The following is a 17,136-nucleotide window of genomic DNA, read 5'->3' on the forward strand; positions in this document are numbered from 1 at the left end:
CCTGTAAGCAGCCAGTTTTTCTTTTAGAAACTTGTAATATTCAGCTGACAGAAGACTGCTAGACTTCCCCATAATAAGTTGTTTAAAATGTTCATGAACATTCTATGACATCACAGCAGCTTAGCCACTGGTAGCAGGGAGTGAATACAGGGTGAAAGCTCCTAAATTAATAACCTCTTTTGGATACTCAGACATTACCTTTTATAAAATGACAAGAAATAAATATGCAGAAACATTTTAAAAAGATATTTAATAAGATCTTTTAAAATCAGTACAAAAAAAATTAAATACAAAATTTATTTGCTATTTTCTTCATCTCTTTCATATATATATATTCTAGCAACTGACCCAAGGTTGATAAACTGCCCATTGCTCTCAAGATATAACATTCTGATTTCTAGCACCATGTCTTAGATATTGCAGTCTTGTGCCAATGGTAAACTGCATTACTAAACTCTGTATTTAAATAATGGAAATGCCAGTTTCAGTCCATATTCATTTGGCAATGGAAGAGGCTTATTTCAATTAAATATGATGCTTCAGTTAAGTGGTTAAAATGATGAGTGGTGGACTTGTAACATGATTTAAACGGATGTGGAAGTGTGATAAGCAGCACTGAAAAGCATATATACTGTCTTTTTTAAATAGTCTCCATACCGCCTCTTTACTGTGAGATGAGCACCATTGTTGAAAAGAATGACCACAATCCAATAAAAAGTTTAGCCCAGTGATTCCAATATCTCCAATCCAACTAAGGGACATACTAATATACACAAAAGCATGCCTCTGTGCACCTATCCCTAGCTGGATGAAGAAACGTGTAAGAAAATAGACTTGCACTTAACCAGCTCAAGCTAATTTGCTACTATAGACCAGCGGTTCCCAACTTGTGGTACTCCAGATGTTTCTGAACTACGATGCCCATAATCCCCAAGTACAATTTATTGTGGTTGGGGATTATGGGAGTTGTAGTTCAGCAGCACCTGGAGTACCACAGGGTGGGAGCTCCTAGCCTAGGCAAAGTTTTTAATTTTGTTGCTCTTCCACATCTTGTGGGATGTCTGGGAAGGTGGTATGTGTCTCCTCTTTTTCCCAAATGCTGCTCTTATACCTGCCAAATTGGTTGTAAGACTTGATGGGCAAACTTCAGACTTGTAGGATTTACTTCATTTTGTTTTCTTTATTAGAACCCCCAGGTCTACCAACCACACTTGTAGGCAAAATAATGGCAGAAGGTGATGTTGGATTCAGATGCGAAATGGTGGCAGAGGAGGAAGAACCAATTTCCTCCTGCAGCTCATGAGGAATACAATGAGACTGGGCAGATCTCCAACTGAGTAGGGATGTGAAAACCTTTTGATGCTGAAAATTTTCAACTCAAAACAGGCCATTTCAAGTGTCTTGAGCTCGAAACAAAACATCAAATGGCCTGTTTTGAGCTTGGAACAAAACAACCCCATTTTGATTTGAAATGTTTTGACATTTCAAGCACCATATTGGAGGCCTGATTTTCCCTTGCTGATTGGTTTTCTGCCACTGGTTTCTGACTGGCTTGCAATCTCCCTGCTTCTTGGCTGGCTCGTAATACAAATGATAACCGTGTATGTGTGTGTGTTGGGTGGTAGGTAGCACCCATCATGCCTTATCATCCAACCCACTTTGGTGTCTCTAGGAGCTACCCATGGGGGGAAATGGGGTGTTTTGATTTCCCCCATTGTTCCTTATGGCTGAAATACTCGAAACATTTTGAGGTTTGTTCTGCTGATGAAACATTTTGGCCATCTGTGTTTTGTTTCGAGCTCCAAAAAAACCACAGAGTTCGCTATGGGGAAATTATCCAATGGGGCCCATGTTCAATTTTTGCACATAGATCCCTTCAGAGCTTGTTACACCACTGCACTGAGATAACCAGTGAGTTTTGATTTATTGAATTTTTCTTTTGCTAAGACGTTTTGAATTCAGTTCTAAAGAAATTGCTTTGAATTTTGATACTGATGTGCTGGTTTTATGACGTGTACTATCTGAGATATTTGATCCTGTAAACCACTTTGTGGAGGACTGGCATATCAATATTAGATCAAAGCAAATAATCTGGATAAACAAGCATAAATCTATATTTGTTGCCACAGATAACAGATTCTTTAAAAGAAACAACCCACAACCCACACAACCTCTAAAACTCAACAGTGAGGCATACAGACCAGGTCAAAGCCAACCAATCTATATTCATATTTTAAAAATGTGAATGCTGAGACTGAGAAAAGCAATTAGCACAAGGACAGCCATGACAGAGATTTTTAACTTGAAAATTTACTTACCAGTGTTAAAACTATTGGGAGTCAAACCTTTTGTTGATTTACTGCAAATCATCCAGCGATCGACAATGGCATCTGATCTAGCTCCTGCCTACCATTATTAAGTTATTGGAGGGAGGGGAGGGGGTTGAAGTTGGGAAAACTATGGAGAGTGGGGGAAGACACCAGTGTTCCCTCTAACAGGGATTCTCAGATGTTGTTGACTAGCCATAATCCCCAAGCAAAGGCTGATGCAGCTGGGAATGCTGGGAGTTGTAGTCCACAACATCTGGGAATCTCTGTTAGAGGGGACACTGGAAGACACCCCTGCTCAAGGCTCTGTTTTCTCAGGGATCTGGATTGAGGGGACTGAGCTCTCCTTTTGCTCTCAAATTCTGATGCCCTAAGCAGCTGCTGGCCTTTGATACTCATCTGATCCAGCTGCCAAGGCTATGCCCGTATTGAGCTACTATAAAATCTATGACCATGCCAGCTAGCTGTTCAGCAGGGGGAAATGTGGGTGAGTTTCATTCCCCTGCTCCCCCCCCACCTGCCAAACAGCAGATATGCATAGGTGTCACGAGCTGAACTCCAGCTGCTGCTTGCACACCCAATCTGGATGAAGTCAAAGGGCTGAACTCTGCATTGGATTGTGGCCATAGTAGTTTGCTATGACACAAGCACCTTAACCTGCACATGCTCAATAGGTAACTGGAGAATGGAACCTAAAGACAAAGGCTTTGAAAAGAATTGTTACACTGCACATCATCTTCATGCAACTGATTTGTATGACACTACAGACAAACATTAAGCCAAAGTTCCACCCCGGACTATTGCTAGCCAGCCACATTATCCTTTATTAAGTGAATGTAGAAAATAGATAACAAATGAATAAGTAGTTCATTTTTGAGTATATCAAAGCATCAGGGCTTTCCCCCCCTTACATCCAAAGAAACAAATTCTCTTTGACAAGACCTAGAAGAATGGCTCCTAAACCATATAGTAAGGAAGGAACTGCACAGATAGAGGGCAAGTTCCAGCAAAGGTTAAGCACTTTTACATTCCTTTGATTCCAGTGGGAGAATTAAGATTTGGAGTCAATTGTAACTTTTCTCTCTATGCCCCCCCCCCCGCACTTAGATTACAGCCATAGAACCTGCAGTCTGAAGTAAAGAGCCTGCAGGGAGTAGGGTTCCCAGGCCTGGAGTCTTCCGGAATTGGCACCAATCTCCAGGTGACTATTAAAAGCAACCCTGGAGATTTTAATAGTGTGATGTTATGAAAAACATTGGGGAAATATTTTTTTTGGGGGGGGATCTCCAAGAATAGCCTCTGTCACAGTTGACAACCCTGGGGGCGACAGCTCTTTAACTCTTTCCCTTCTGGATCTCTCTCCATCAAAAAGTGCCTGCAAACTGCTTTTCTCTCCATAGGGGAAAAGATACAGGCATCTGTATTTTTTCCCCATGGGGGAAAAGCTGCTTGGGAAGGGTGTGCTTTTGCAGTAGAAAAAAACTGACAGAGGGGAAAGGGTTAATAGGGCTTTGTCTAGCCCTCCCCTACACATGGATCTTCTACTTCAGAGTACAGCTACAGCTGACCACAGTTTTGTGTGTGTGTGTGTGTGTGTGTGTGTGAGTGAGTGTGAATCCTTGGCTGTTTTTTGTGTGAAGATACTACATGCAACTCAGCATCACAGGTAGCTGGCTCTAAGCCATATAACTCCCTCTGACACCAGTGGAACCTAGAAGTGCTTCACTTTGCCTAGATCACAGCCAGGATTCAGTGTTTGTTTGGGACCCATCATTGGTTCCCATGACTCAGATGTCACACCCCTGCTTCAGTCACAGGTGCCTGCCTAACTATTTCCCCAATATTTATGTGCAGAGGCCTATTGGCTCATCTATGAGGCAAGAGTAACTAACTGGCAGCCATTAACCTGCTCTGTACAAACATTAAATGACTTCCTAGAACTGACTTTAATTGCTTTGGTGTAATGTATTACTAAAAAAAAGCCACTAATCATCTCCACTCCATAAATCTATCTACATGCTTAAAAAAAAACACTCTGGCAGCTAAGATGACCCAGTGGTCACTGGAAAAAACAATGGGCAAGTTTTCCTTACCTTACTGTGGACTTAGAGTCAAACTCCATGCACCATTAAACGTGTCATTTGTGCTTCAGTTTTTTAAAAAAACAAAAGCCATAGGAAGATCTGAGGAAACTGGGGCCACAGTGTGCAGGAAGAGAGTATTTCACTTATTTTCCCCATGCCATGGAAGCTCATGCCCCCAAAGATCATGTTATCAGCCCTGGAAAGGAAATTTCCATTGGTGTCAGCAGGAGTTTCCATTCTGAGGCAAATAGCAGATTGGGGGCTTAACACTTATCCTCTCCACCTGTGACACGGTCCCTATCCTGATTGGGTTCCCCCTACAGCTAGTGGCTGACATACTGCAGAATGTTACACGTGCATTGCAATGTAACATTCAGGCAGTTACACAAAACGCAGGAATTTCACAGATTGATTGATTGATTAAGTGCCGTCAAGTCGGTGTCGACTTGTTTGCTACCATTCTTTAGTCCCATTCTGCTGCCATGTGCAGAATGAGTCAACATGCCTAGAGGGAAGAGTGGGCTCAGAATGGCAGGTAGAGCCCTAATCACTTGAATGCTTACATGAAGTCAAGACATGGACTTCATGTGTACACACAGGTCTCTCCCCACAAGATGGAGATCTCAGGCAAAATAGAGTTCCCTATTTCTAGAGAAGAGCACTACTCTACATGCATCAGGACTGTGCCAACTCAAACTGAAGCTATTCCTGGAGGCCTTGTCTCAATATTTTTTGAATGCTTTACATAATGTCAAGGCATTATGATCCAGAATTGCTTTCAGTCATACCTTAGAAACTGATGTCAATTCCTGCCAGTCTGGAGGGTTGCTGAGCCTAATGTTGTTAACACCATACTTTCAGACAGATTTACATACATTGCCCCTCACTCACTCTGGCTATATTGTGAAAATTATCAATTTGAAGAAACTACTATTGCTGCATGAAAAGAAAATATGGATTCAGGGCTTGGAGAATCTTGCAGGATTATGGACCCTATTTTAAGTCAGTTTTAAAAGCCTCTCCCCCAGAATACAGTACTTTAACACAAGTTTCTCTATATGTTTTTCTTTATCATCTTCTGTTTAGTGGAATATTTCAGGTAAGCATACTATGGTAGCCAGTGCAATGCATGAATTACGGGGAGCAGAGGGAAGTTTAGCCCCCTTACCCTTTGAGTTGCCCCCCTTAGCTACTATTTTTAGAAGGATACAGGAGGGGACATGATTATTTAGCTAAAATTGGGAGGAGTATCAGCGTCCCCCAATAATTTAAGCACTGAGCAAGGGATGAGCACCTGATGTGAACTATAACGCGATATCTTCAATTAAACAAAGCAGGCAAATAGTGAAAATGTTCAGTGTACAGCAAACAGATTCCTACTGGCTTCATCATCATTTCCTTTTTCCTTTATAACAATCTGTACGTAATGTTTAAAGTTGTAATTTTATTTTAATTATTGTACACATTGGTCCAAAACGGTCATTAAATGCATCTTTCAACGGTATAGGTTTGAAGCAGAGAAAAAGAGGTTTCATTTTGTCTGGGTGTTTGGCTTACATGGGATACAATAAATATCCTGAAAAAGATGAGTGAACATATTGCCCGGCATAGAGTCCTGCTGCCTGTTCAGACGGCATCTGGATATAAACTCTGTCACCAGGCATAAGCTGAACAACAGCACTCCCGGAAGCTTGGTCCAGAAAGCCTTTCTTGTATTCATCGTACGTATACATCAGTGGCTCATTGTTCTTGAACAGAGCTATCCAGACATTCCCCCCTTTACAGTGGATGTGGTAGGCAAAGTAGTAAATCCCAGGGATTTCGCAGGTGAAGATGCCAGTCTGTGGGTTATAGTTCTGCCTGCCATTATAGAGGAGCTTGTCAAACATCACAGGTACCCCAACCCGTGGGAAAGGTGTGGTGAGCTCAGCTGTGAAAGCTGGCATCTCATAGGCAGCACCACCATGTTTGCCTTTCTTCCCCATATAGCCATGTGGAGTCTTCACTCCATCAAGACCTGGACCCACCTCAGGCAAATATTGTCCAACAGCTGGTGGTGTGGGCGGGATTATTACTGGGGGACCAGGAGGCCCAGGAGGCCCTGGGGGTCCTTGGAGGCCTGGCTGGCCAGGTGCCCCAATCATTCCAGGTTTTCCAGGTGGTCCTTGCACCCCTGCTATACCAGGTTTCCCCATTCCCGGAAACCCTGGTGGACCAGGTACTCCCCGTTCACCTTTAGGCCCAGGGAGTCCAGGAGGCCCAATTGGGCCACTAGGCCCTGCAATGCCTGGGATTCCAGGAGGCCCTTGATGGCCTTGAGCCCCTGGGACTCCAGGTTCTCCTTTGGGTCCCATGGGCCCATGAGCACCAGGCAGGCCTGGTAAACCTTTGTGACCAGCTTCTCCTTTTGGTCCAATTGGACCAGGTAAGCCTCTTAGGCCTGGAGGCCCTACTTCCCCAGGAAAACCAGGCTTACCTGGAAAACCTTGTAGGCCGAGCTCACCTTTGGGGCCAATAGGCCCTGGAGGCCCAAAAGCTCCAGCTTCACCTTTAGGGCCTGGATACCCCATTGCTCCTGGGGCCCCCATTATTCCTGGCAAACCTGCTTGGCCTGGCTCTCCTGGAGGACCACCCATGCCAGGTGGGCCCACGTGCCCTTTTTCACCCTTAGGCCCAAGGGGCCCTGGAAGACCACCCATGCCACGGTCACCTTTGGGTCCAGGGAAACCTGGCTTCCCAATCCCAGGTAAACCAGGAGGTCCTGGCAAGCCTGGCAAGCCTTGCTCACCCTTCCCACCTGGAAACCCTGGCTGACCTGGAATTCCATCTTGGCCTGGTTTCCCTATACCTGGAAGGCCAGGAGGGCCTTGAATTCCAGGGGCTCCAACCAATCCTTGAGGCCCTGGCTCCCCTGGAAGCCCTGGTTTGCCTGCAGGTCCCTGGGGGCCCGGAAAACCAATCATCCCTGGCTTGCCTATCCCCGGTAGTCCAACAGGGCCTGGAGAACCAGGTAAACCCGGCGGACCTTTTAGCCCTGGCAATCCTGGAATCCCAATGCCTTTATCTCCTTTTGGGCCTGGGGGGCCTTGTATTCCAGGTTGTCCTTTCATTCCTGGCTCACCCTTTGGTCCGGGCTGCCCTGGCAATCCGCGGTCACCCGGTTTTCCTATTCCAGGTAGTCCATGAGGTCCTGGCAGTCCTTGGGGCCCTGGAATGCCCATCGGTCCAATCTCTCCCTTTGGCCCCATCTCGCCTCTTGGTCCAGGAACCCCCAATCCTCCTGGTTTTCCTGGCATTCCGGGCATGCCTGACTTGCCAATCCCTGGATATCCTTGTGGACCTGGTTTTCCTTTGGCTCCTGGCACTCCATGTCCTGGTAACCCTGGAGGTCCAGGTGGGCCTCTTGGTCCAGGCTCTCCAGGAGGACCACGCTCACCTCTCAAACTGGCTAAAGGCATTGCCGCTTTATAAAAGAGGAGGGAAGAGAAAGAGAAGAAGGTTAACCACCGTGTCAATTGTCATGCAAATCATTTCTGAACTTTGAACATAATGGACTGGTCAAGTGATTGTCTGCCTTTGATGGCAGTGCAGTTGATGCCAACTGGAACTGAGAGATAACCACATTATTCACAAAGCATTGCCCTTTTCATACTTTAACACCATGCTGCATACCCTGAATGGGTACTTTCTCCTGTTTCAATGGCACAGTGGTATTCTGATGTGAAAAACACGTGCTTTCAAATGTCCTAGGTTTTTCCCCTTATGTAAACATTTAGAAAAGTCAAGGAAAATAGAAGTTGGCCTCAGTGCCGACAATCAGAAGTGCACTTAGGTAATTTTGGAGCCTGGAGCTAAAGGCTTTTGGAGCCCCCTACAAAAAACCACAGTATTTTAACACATTTTAAATGACACCACAGCACCCAGAACAGACTCCGCCTCCAGGAACTCCCCCGAGGGGAGTACAAGGTTAGAATTTTTTTTTTTTTTAAACAAACTTCACAAGCATTTTCAGTTCGTAAACCCCCCAAACTTCGGGGGGGGGGTGTTGGTTCAGCCCCCGAACCATCAAACTCCTGAACCAAAACCACAAACCCCCCGGTTTGCACATCCCTAATGCAAAACCATGGTTGCCAGATCAACTAGTAACGAGGTCCTCCTGTTATCAGTCTCAGCTGCACTTATTTAACCATTTACGATTGATTGACCGATCAATCAATTGATTTAATTGATTAATTAAATCTGTGAACCCTTTATTTTAACAATTGTTTTAAAGGGTGTTCACTAAAAATAGTTGATCTTGATTATTGAAAAGTAGCTTAGTGATCACAAGCTATATGTCTCAATTGCACATATTTACCCATTTGAGATTGACTGACTGATCAATCATTTGATTAATTAAAGTTAAATGCAGATATAGCAAAAGCTCACTGAAAATCCTGAAGGAAAGAGAAAATAGATCTTATTCACAGGAATATCCTACCACACTGTTAGAAAGAAGGCCTCTCTCTCTCTCTACACACACACACACACACACACACACTTTGGAAAGATGGAATCGTATTATTCAAGGCCAAAATAATTTGGTTTTTTAAACAAATGATTTAGAATCTTCTTTATATATAATTTTCTAAGACATACTAATCCAATGCGTGGCATCTCTCCGAAGAATTCAGAGAGCTGCCAGATAACCATGAGATTGGCCAGAGAGAGAATATGGTGGTGGTAGTGGCCGGCCAGCGGAAGAAAATGGCAACCAGCAGGCGGGTGAGCAGCCACGACAAGGCATGTTCCAGCAGCAGGCAGCCAGAAAATGGGGGGGGGGGGGGCAGGTAGCTTGAAAGAAGGAGATGGGGGCCGGCAGTGGGCGGGGAACAAGGAGAAGAAGGTGGCTGAGGGAAGGCAGGTGGGGGGAGAAGAAAACAGGCAGGGGGAAGACGGGCGGGGGGAAGACGGGCGGGGGTAGGGCAGGCAAAAAAGCAGCGGTGGGGTGGGGGGGTGGGGGAGAAGGTGGCGGTGAACTAGGGGCACAGATGCTTTGCTAGTACATCCAGTATTATAAAAGACTTAGATTTTTAAAAGATTGAGTTCAAATATTCCCCATTTTCATAGCAAGGAGAGCTGGTCTTGTGGTAGAAAGTATGAGTTGTTGTCCACTTTACTAAGCAGGGTCTGCCTTGTGCATTTGGATGGGGGGCTACATGTGAGAACTGTAAGATATTTCCCTTGGGGCCATAGCTCAGTGGAAGAGCATCTAAAGTCACAGGTTCCCTCCCTGGCATCTCCAGATAGGGCTGGGAAATACTCCTGCCTGAAACCTTGGAGAGCCACTGCCAGTCCGTGAAGGCAATACTGAGCTAGATGGACGAACGGTCTGACTCAGTATAAGGCAGCTTTCTATGGTCCTATGTTTTATGTTCCTAGTTTCAGATTCCTCATTCTTTGGTTCTTGTTAGGGCAAAAGCCTCATTAGTTTTATACGGAGAAGCAAAATGCCTGCTAGGTTTGGATACAAATCAGAAGGCAAGCCCATTTTAATTCTCTATTATTAAATGTGGCAGAAGAAGAAGGGCATTTCTGAATCTGTGAAAACTGCAAATATGAACCTTCCATGAGCCGTTCCAAAATCTTTGCTTCTTGTCAGCTTTCACAGATTAATCAGCATGCACATTTGATTTTGCAAAAGCAATCCTTTGCAAGTTTATTCAGAAATAAGACCCAGGGGGTTCAGTTAGACTTATTCCTTAACAAGGGTGCACTGACATTTTTTGTTACTTTGCATGTATTGATTTTAATAACTGCCCTGGATTGGTTATTAACAAAGAAGGGTGGAGTATGACCACTTCCCACCTCTGCAGGGGTGAGAGGCCCATTATAATGGTCCGCCCAAATTGGTTATTGGATCCACTAAGGTTCCAAAAAGTGTTGGAGGGATTTAATATTGGCTTTTCTGGTGATCTGTTGATGCCCTGGTTGAGAATTGGAACAACTTGCTCGCCAGGGCAGTAGACACGATTGCTCCCAAGCAATTTGAAGCTCCCCTTCAAATTTGGCCCCTTGGTATACGGAAGATCTACGGGGGCTGAAGCGGCAAGTTAGGCGACTGGAGCACAAGTGGAGGAAGATTCGACTCAAATCTGACAGATTGTGACATAGAGTACATCTAAAGATCTATGCTCAGGCAATACGTGCAGCAAAGAGGAGGTTCTTTTCTGCCCGTATTGCCTCTGCGGATTCACGTCCAGCGTAGTTGTTCAGGGTTGTGAGGGAATTAGTATCTGCCCCCCCCCCCCGAACCAGAATTTGGAGTCATCAGTTACCCGCTGTGATGTGTTTAAAGAGTTTTTCGCAGATAAAATCTCTCGGATTTGGGCCGACCTAGATGGAGACTCCACAATTTGATGTCTGAGCTGGAGGTGCCCAGCGACTCCTCTTGTGTGATTCAACTGGATCAGTTTCAGTTTGTGACTCCTGTGAATGTGGACAAGCTGCTTGGAGCAGTGAGGTCTACCACTTGTTCTCTTGACCCTTGTCCAATATGGCTTGTTCAATCTAGCAGGGAGGTTGTTGTAAACAGCCTGGTGGAAATCATAGATGCTTCTCTGAGGGAGGGAAGGATGCCTCCTTGTCTTAAGGAGGCAATCATTAGATCTCTTCTAAAGAAGCCTGCATTAGATCCCTCAGAGTGGAGCAATTATAGGCCTGTTTCCAAACTCCCATGACTGGGCAAGGTAATTGAGAGGGTGGTGGTCTCTCAGCTCCAAGCGGTCTTGGATGAAACTGATTATCTAGACCCATTTCAAACTGGTTTTCGGGCGGGCTATGGGGTGGAGACTGCTTTGGTCGGCCTGGTGGATGATCTCCAATTGGGAATTGACAGAGGAAGTGACTCTGTTGGTCCTTTTGGATCTCTCGGTGGCTTTCAATACTATCAACCATAGTATCCTTCTGGAACGTCTGAGGGGGTTGGGAGGCACTGTTTTACAGTGGTTTTGCTCCTACCTCTCGGATAGATTCCAGATGGTGTCAATTGGAGACTGTTGCTCTTCAAAATCTGAGCTTAAGTATGGTGTCCCTCAAGGCTCCGTACTTTCTCCAATGCTTTTTAATATCTACATGAAACCGCTGGGTGTTTGGAGATTTGGAGCTGGGTGTTACCAGTACGCTGGTGAGACCCAGATCTACTTCTCCATGTCAACTTCTTTAGGAGCTGGCATATCCTCTCTAAATGCCTGCCTGGAAGCGGTAATGGGCTGGATGAGGGAGAATAAACTGAAGCTGAATCCAGATAAGACGGAGGTACTTATTGTGCGGGGTCAGAACTCTAGAGACGATTTTGATCTGCCTGTTCTACATGAGGTCACACTTCCCCAAAAGGAACAGTTTCGCAGTCTGGGAGTACTTCTGGATTCACACCTCTCCCTGGTTTCTCAGGTTGAGGCAGTGGCCAGGGGTGCTTTCTATCTATCAGCTTCAGCTGATATGCCAGCTGTGCCCGTTTCTCGAGATCAATGACCTCAAAACTGTGGTACATCTGTTGGTAACCTCCAGACTTGACTTTTGTAATGCGCTCCACGTGGGGCTACCTTTGTACGTAGTCAGGAAACTTCAGTTGGTTCAGTATGTGGCAGCCAGGTTGGTCTCTGGATCATCTCGGAGAGACCATGTTACTACTTTACTAATGGAGTTACACTGGCTGCCAATAGGTTTCTGGACAAAGTACAAAGTGTTAGTTATAACTTACAAAGCCCTAAACGGCTTAGGCCCTGGGTATCTAAGAGAGCGTCTTCTTCATTATGAGTCCCACCACCCATTGAGGTCATCTGGAGAGGTCTGTCTCCAGTTGCCGCCGACCCGTTTGGTGGCTACACAGAGACGGGCCTTCTCGGTCACTGCCCCGAGATTGTGCAATGCGCTCCCTGCTGAGATATGATCCTCCCCATCTCTGGAAATTTTCAAAAAACACCTGAAAACCTATCTTTTCACCCAAGCTTTCTCAGCTTCCTAAAATTTTGGGGTTTTTAATATTTCGTCTATTTTAAAATTCAAAACCCGATTTCAGGGTTTTTAATCACTGTAATTGTTTAATTGTTGTTTTAAAATGTTTTTAAATTGTCCATTGTTATATTATTTTTTAATTTGTTTTAGCTCTTTACTGTTTTAGTGGTTTGTTTTAATTGTAAACCGCCCTGAGCCATTTTGGAAGGGCAGTATACAAATCAAATCAATAATAAATAAATAAATACATAAATAAATACATAAATACTACACTTCCACAGATGTCGGGGGAAAGTGTGCACTCAGCCAAAAGTGTGTTGGAAATTTCCATCTGCTTGCATTGCTGAACAGGCAAACCAGTTTCAAGCTGAAAGGTGCTTGCCTGCCAGCCATACAAATGACTGCAGGAGGCACTGCAAAGACATCTCTGGCTGTGAACATGGCTCTCGTCTCCTGCCACAGCTGCAGAGAGTTGCACTCTCTGGGTGTTCAATCTGTGAATGCGCAATTAATTGCAACTAGTTCAGGGGCTTTCCTGCCATTCCTACCAGATTTGGCTCTTTGAGAGTGGAATCTCCAAATTCTATGATGCATTCCATGTCTTGAAATTCTGAACATTGGGGGAATGAGATGAGTAGTGAAAGTAAAAATTGGGGTGACAAGTATGCTCTCAAAATGCAGAAAGGCACATCCTAAGTTGTACACAAATGTGTGTTTTGGATATCGTATTTCAAAAATCCTTTTGGCATGAAATGCCAAAAGTATTTATTTATTTATTTAAACTTATAAAGCATAAAAACAATAACTAACAATTAAAAACATCGTAAAACAACAATTAAATAATCAGAAGAATTTAAAAACAAGTTTTTTAAAGCTGAGAAAGCCTGGGGAGGAGATGGGGAGGTGGGGAGGATCGTATCTCAGCAGGGAGTGCATTCCACAATCTCGGGGCAGTGACCGAGAAGGCCCGTCTCTGTGTAGCCACCAAATGGGTTGGTGGTAACTGGAGAAGGACCTCCTCAGATGACCTCAATGGGCGATAGGACTGATAGCGAAGAAGATGCTCTCTTAAATACCCAGGGTCTAAGCTGTTTAGGGCTTTATAAGTTATAACTAGCATTTTGTATTTTGCCCGGAAAACTATTGGCAGCCAGTGTAACTCCATCAACAAAGGAGTAATGTGGTCTCTCCAAGATGACCCAGAGACCAACCTGGCTGCCGCATTCTGAACCAACTGAAGTTTCCTGACTACGTACAAAGGCAGCCCCATGTAGAGCGCATTACAGAAGTCAAGTCTGGAGGTTACCAACAAATGTACCACTGTTTTGAGGTCATTGATCTCGAGAAACGGGCGCAGCTGGCGTATCAGCTGGAGCTGATAAAAAGCACCCCTGGCCACTGCCTCAACCTGAGAAACCAAGGAGAGACGTTGATCCAGCAGTATTCCCAGACTGCGAACCTGTTCCTTTTGGGGAAGTGTGACGTCATGTAGAACAGGCAGATCAAAATCATCTCTAGAGTTCCGACCCCGCACAATAAGTACCTCCGTCTTATCTGGATTCAGCTTTAGTTTATTCTCCCTCATCCAGCCCATTACTGCTTCCAGGCAGGCATTTAGGGAGGATATGCCAACTCCTGAAGAAGCTGACATGGAGAAGTAGATCTGGGTCTCACCAGCGTACTGGTAACACCCAGCTCCAAATCCCCTGATGATCTCCCCCAGTGGTTTCATGTAGATGTTAAAAAGCACTGGAGAAAGTATGGAGCCTTGAGGGACACCATACTTAAGCTCAGATTTTGAAGAGCAACAATCTCCAATCGACATCATCTGGAATCTGTCCGAGAGGTAGGAGCAGAACCACATTAAAACAGTGCCTCCCACCCCCAAAATATAGCAAGCTCCTCTGGAAATAGCTCAGGGAGGCTTATTTAATGCACAAATAAAGGTACCTATTTTCTTCTGTCCAGTGCTGGAATCGGAGAGAGTGGGAAGAAAGACAACACGGGCGCATGGCGTATGGAAGTGCCATAGGCATATGCTTTGCAAGCAGTAGTTCCCTGATTTGAAAGTTTCCAGCTGAAGGTTTTTAGGCAGCAAGTCCTGGGGCTCCTGGAGAGCCACTGCCAGTCAGAGCAGACAATCCTGGGTAAGACTGATGAATGGTCTGACTCAGTATAAGGCAGCTTCCTAACCTTTCGTCAATGTTACCTTTCTCTTTCTTCGAAATCCTCTCCTTGCCAAGCATAGGTATCTGTGGGATTTCTTTTATATACTGAGGAATGTATTCTTTCCCATAAGGGAGGTGTGGCCCCTCCTTGCCCATGTGCTGCATTGGAATGCCTTCTTTGCCTAGTGGCATGTGAGGTACTTGTTGTCCAAGGGCTTGGTACTGTGGCACTTGGGGAGGCAGCGGCTTGATCCCATAATAAGCACCAGCTTGGGTAGAGCTCAGCAGCCCAAGCAAGATGGTTGCAACCACCGGCAATAGCCACGTTGGTGCCTGCAAGACAGCCATCACCTGTAGCAAAACAAAAACAAAATGGCCAGACTCAATATGGCAAACAAGATATTGAGTGGTCCAAATCAAAGAAGAGGTAAAGGGCTATTGCTTTTCAGTGAGTGTCCATTTTGCTGTTCTGCAGTAATGCAAATGCCCACAGACCATCTGTTTGGGCTGCCCAATACTGCCTTCCTTCCTTTATACATACATACATACATTTATATCCCACTCTTCCTCCAAGGAGCCCAAAGTGGTATATATGGTTATGTTTATCCTCACAATAGCCCCGTGAGGTAGGTTAGGCTGAGAGATAAGTGAGTGGCCCAGAGTCATCCAGTGAGCTTCATAGGTGAATGGAAATTTGAATTCAGGTCCTCCTAGGCCAACACTCTAACCACTACACCAGGAATAACATGAAGCTGTCCCTTGGGGTAGCAGAAAAGGTGCCATGTTCCTGCATCCAACCTCCATCTAATATGCATTATTAAAACAGAATCAAGAGAAAGGTGTGTTCTTTTGCATTTTTGCTTCAGGTACAGACATGCTTGTGTGTGTATCTGCACCACCTCTTTACTCCCTGGGATATCTTCTGAGAAAAGCTGGCGCACATGGCATCATATCTTGGACGGAATCACTGATAGCTCTGTTGTCAGATCTGGTTGCGAGGAAATGATTTCCCCATTACATAAGAACTCACATTCCCATAATATTTTGTACCATGTCTGCCTAGACATGTCTTACGAAGCAGAATCCATCTTCTTGGATGGAACAGCAGAGCAGAAGCCGTGCCTAGCTTCCTGGCATCAAGCAGATAATGGGCAGATTATATCAAGGTTTCCTCCATGACACAAGGAAATGACTCCAGTAGCAGACAGAGGCCAAGGTTCCAAAAACATAATGTGTTCAGGAACTGGCTCTAATTATATTTGTTCATAACAATATTGGCATGTTTATAAGCTCGCTTTATCAGCTGATTGAACTACTTAACTGCTGATCAGTTAGGTAGCTGAACTAACTACAGCTGCTGAACTAACTACAGCTTTCATTGTTAAATATTATGCTGCATACTGTGACATAAACCCTGTTCGGGGATTATGCAGATTGGTGATGCTGCTTGTTTGTTGTATAAATGTGTGTATTGTCTTCCTGCTATAGTTGGCATTCAAGGCACCTTAACAAAATATCATTTAAAAAAACACACCAGCAGAATACAATAAGAAAACAGCAGATAAATCAGTGAGTTTAGCCCTGTTCAGGCATTGTGAAAACTGGGGGTGCTGTACTTGCATACACATCCCTGAAAGTCCCAGTTCTCTCCATGGTTCCACCTCCAAGCCTTATCAGATGTGGAGATGGGTTATCATGAAACCTTTCCTTTTGATATGATTAGTTAATTGCTCTTACCCAGGAAAAGTCTTGGGTGGTTGTGACCCTCCTGCCTAGATCAATTATAGGAATTGGGTCAGCAAACCTCTGCTTTTGTCCATCTGACGCTCTGAAAAATGCTCCAGGAGTTGTGAGCACCTCCCAAGTTGCCCTCCCGCTTCACTGGGTCAGCAGAAGGAGAAGGAGCAGATTCAAAATTGTAGACAGCCATCTCTGAGTGATTTACAACAACATCAAACAGATTAAAAATGAAAACCTTAAAACAATTTAAAACCACAGTCCAGTTGAAAAGCTTGGGTGAAAAAATAAATCTTTAGAGACTTTTTATAGAGTTTTCAGAGATGGGCAGGCTCTCCATCGTTACACCTGCTATATTACAAGATGCCTGGAAGGAAACTCCACCTACTGCACCAATGTGTATGTCTTTGTCGATGTCTGCACCAATGTGTATGTCTTCTTGATAGTATACATTCGCTGGATTAGTTAAGCAGTACTGAAATGCTCATTTGGTTTTTTTTAAAAATACATAGTCATTCTCCTTCAGCCCAGCTATTAGGTTTATGACTAAGATGGGCAGAGGCATAACTAGGGCAAACGGCACCTAGGGCAAGCACTGAAATTGCCCCCCCCCCCCCGCCCGAAGTTACCATGGGCTGAAAAGGGAAGTTCCTATATAACGCTAAAAAGATGAGTGCATATCAAAGATGAGTGCATATCATCTTTTAAATAGTTTTCCCTATTAGGGAAAGAGGCACCTTTTAATGTGGTGATTCTCTTTATTTAGCAGGGGAGAGTAACTGGCCCTATCAACCCCTAGCACAGTACCTACAGTGACTGTTGCTG

At 44.7% G+C, this 17,136-nt stretch overlaps 1 protein-coding gene across 13 annotated transcripts in view; it reads right to left on the bottom strand.

Moving 5' to 3' along the window:
• Positions 1-231: 231 nt before the first annotated feature.
• COL8A1 (collagen type VIII alpha 1 chain) overlaps positions 232-17,136 on the bottom strand; it is a 193,813-nt gene continuing 176,908 nt past the window's right edge. For 9 of the 13 annotated variants that reach the window (XM_053310907.1, XM_053310910.1, XM_053310905.1 and 6 more), the window contains 2 exons: positions 14,616-14,925; positions 232-7,874 (listed from right to left, as the gene is read on the bottom strand). In XM_053310907.1, the coding sequence (XP_053166882.1) occupies positions 5,965-7,874; positions 14,616-14,922 (2,217 nt within the window). In that variant the 5' untranslated portion in view covers positions 14,923-14,925 and the 3' untranslated portion in view covers positions 232-5,964. Of the gene's footprint in view, positions 7,875-14,356; positions 14,576-14,615; positions 14,926-16,311; positions 16,328-17,136 lie in introns of those variants that run through there. The other 4 variants (XM_053310915.1, XM_053310917.1, XM_053310914.1 and 1 more) reach the window with 3 other exon arrangements.

This window comes from Hemicordylus capensis, chromosome 3, assembly GCF_027244095.1.
Source record: "Hemicordylus capensis ecotype Gifberg chromosome 3, rHemCap1.1.pri, whole genome shotgun sequence".
Lineage (NCBI taxonomy): Eukaryota > Metazoa > Chordata > Lepidosauria > Squamata > Cordylidae > Hemicordylus > Hemicordylus capensis.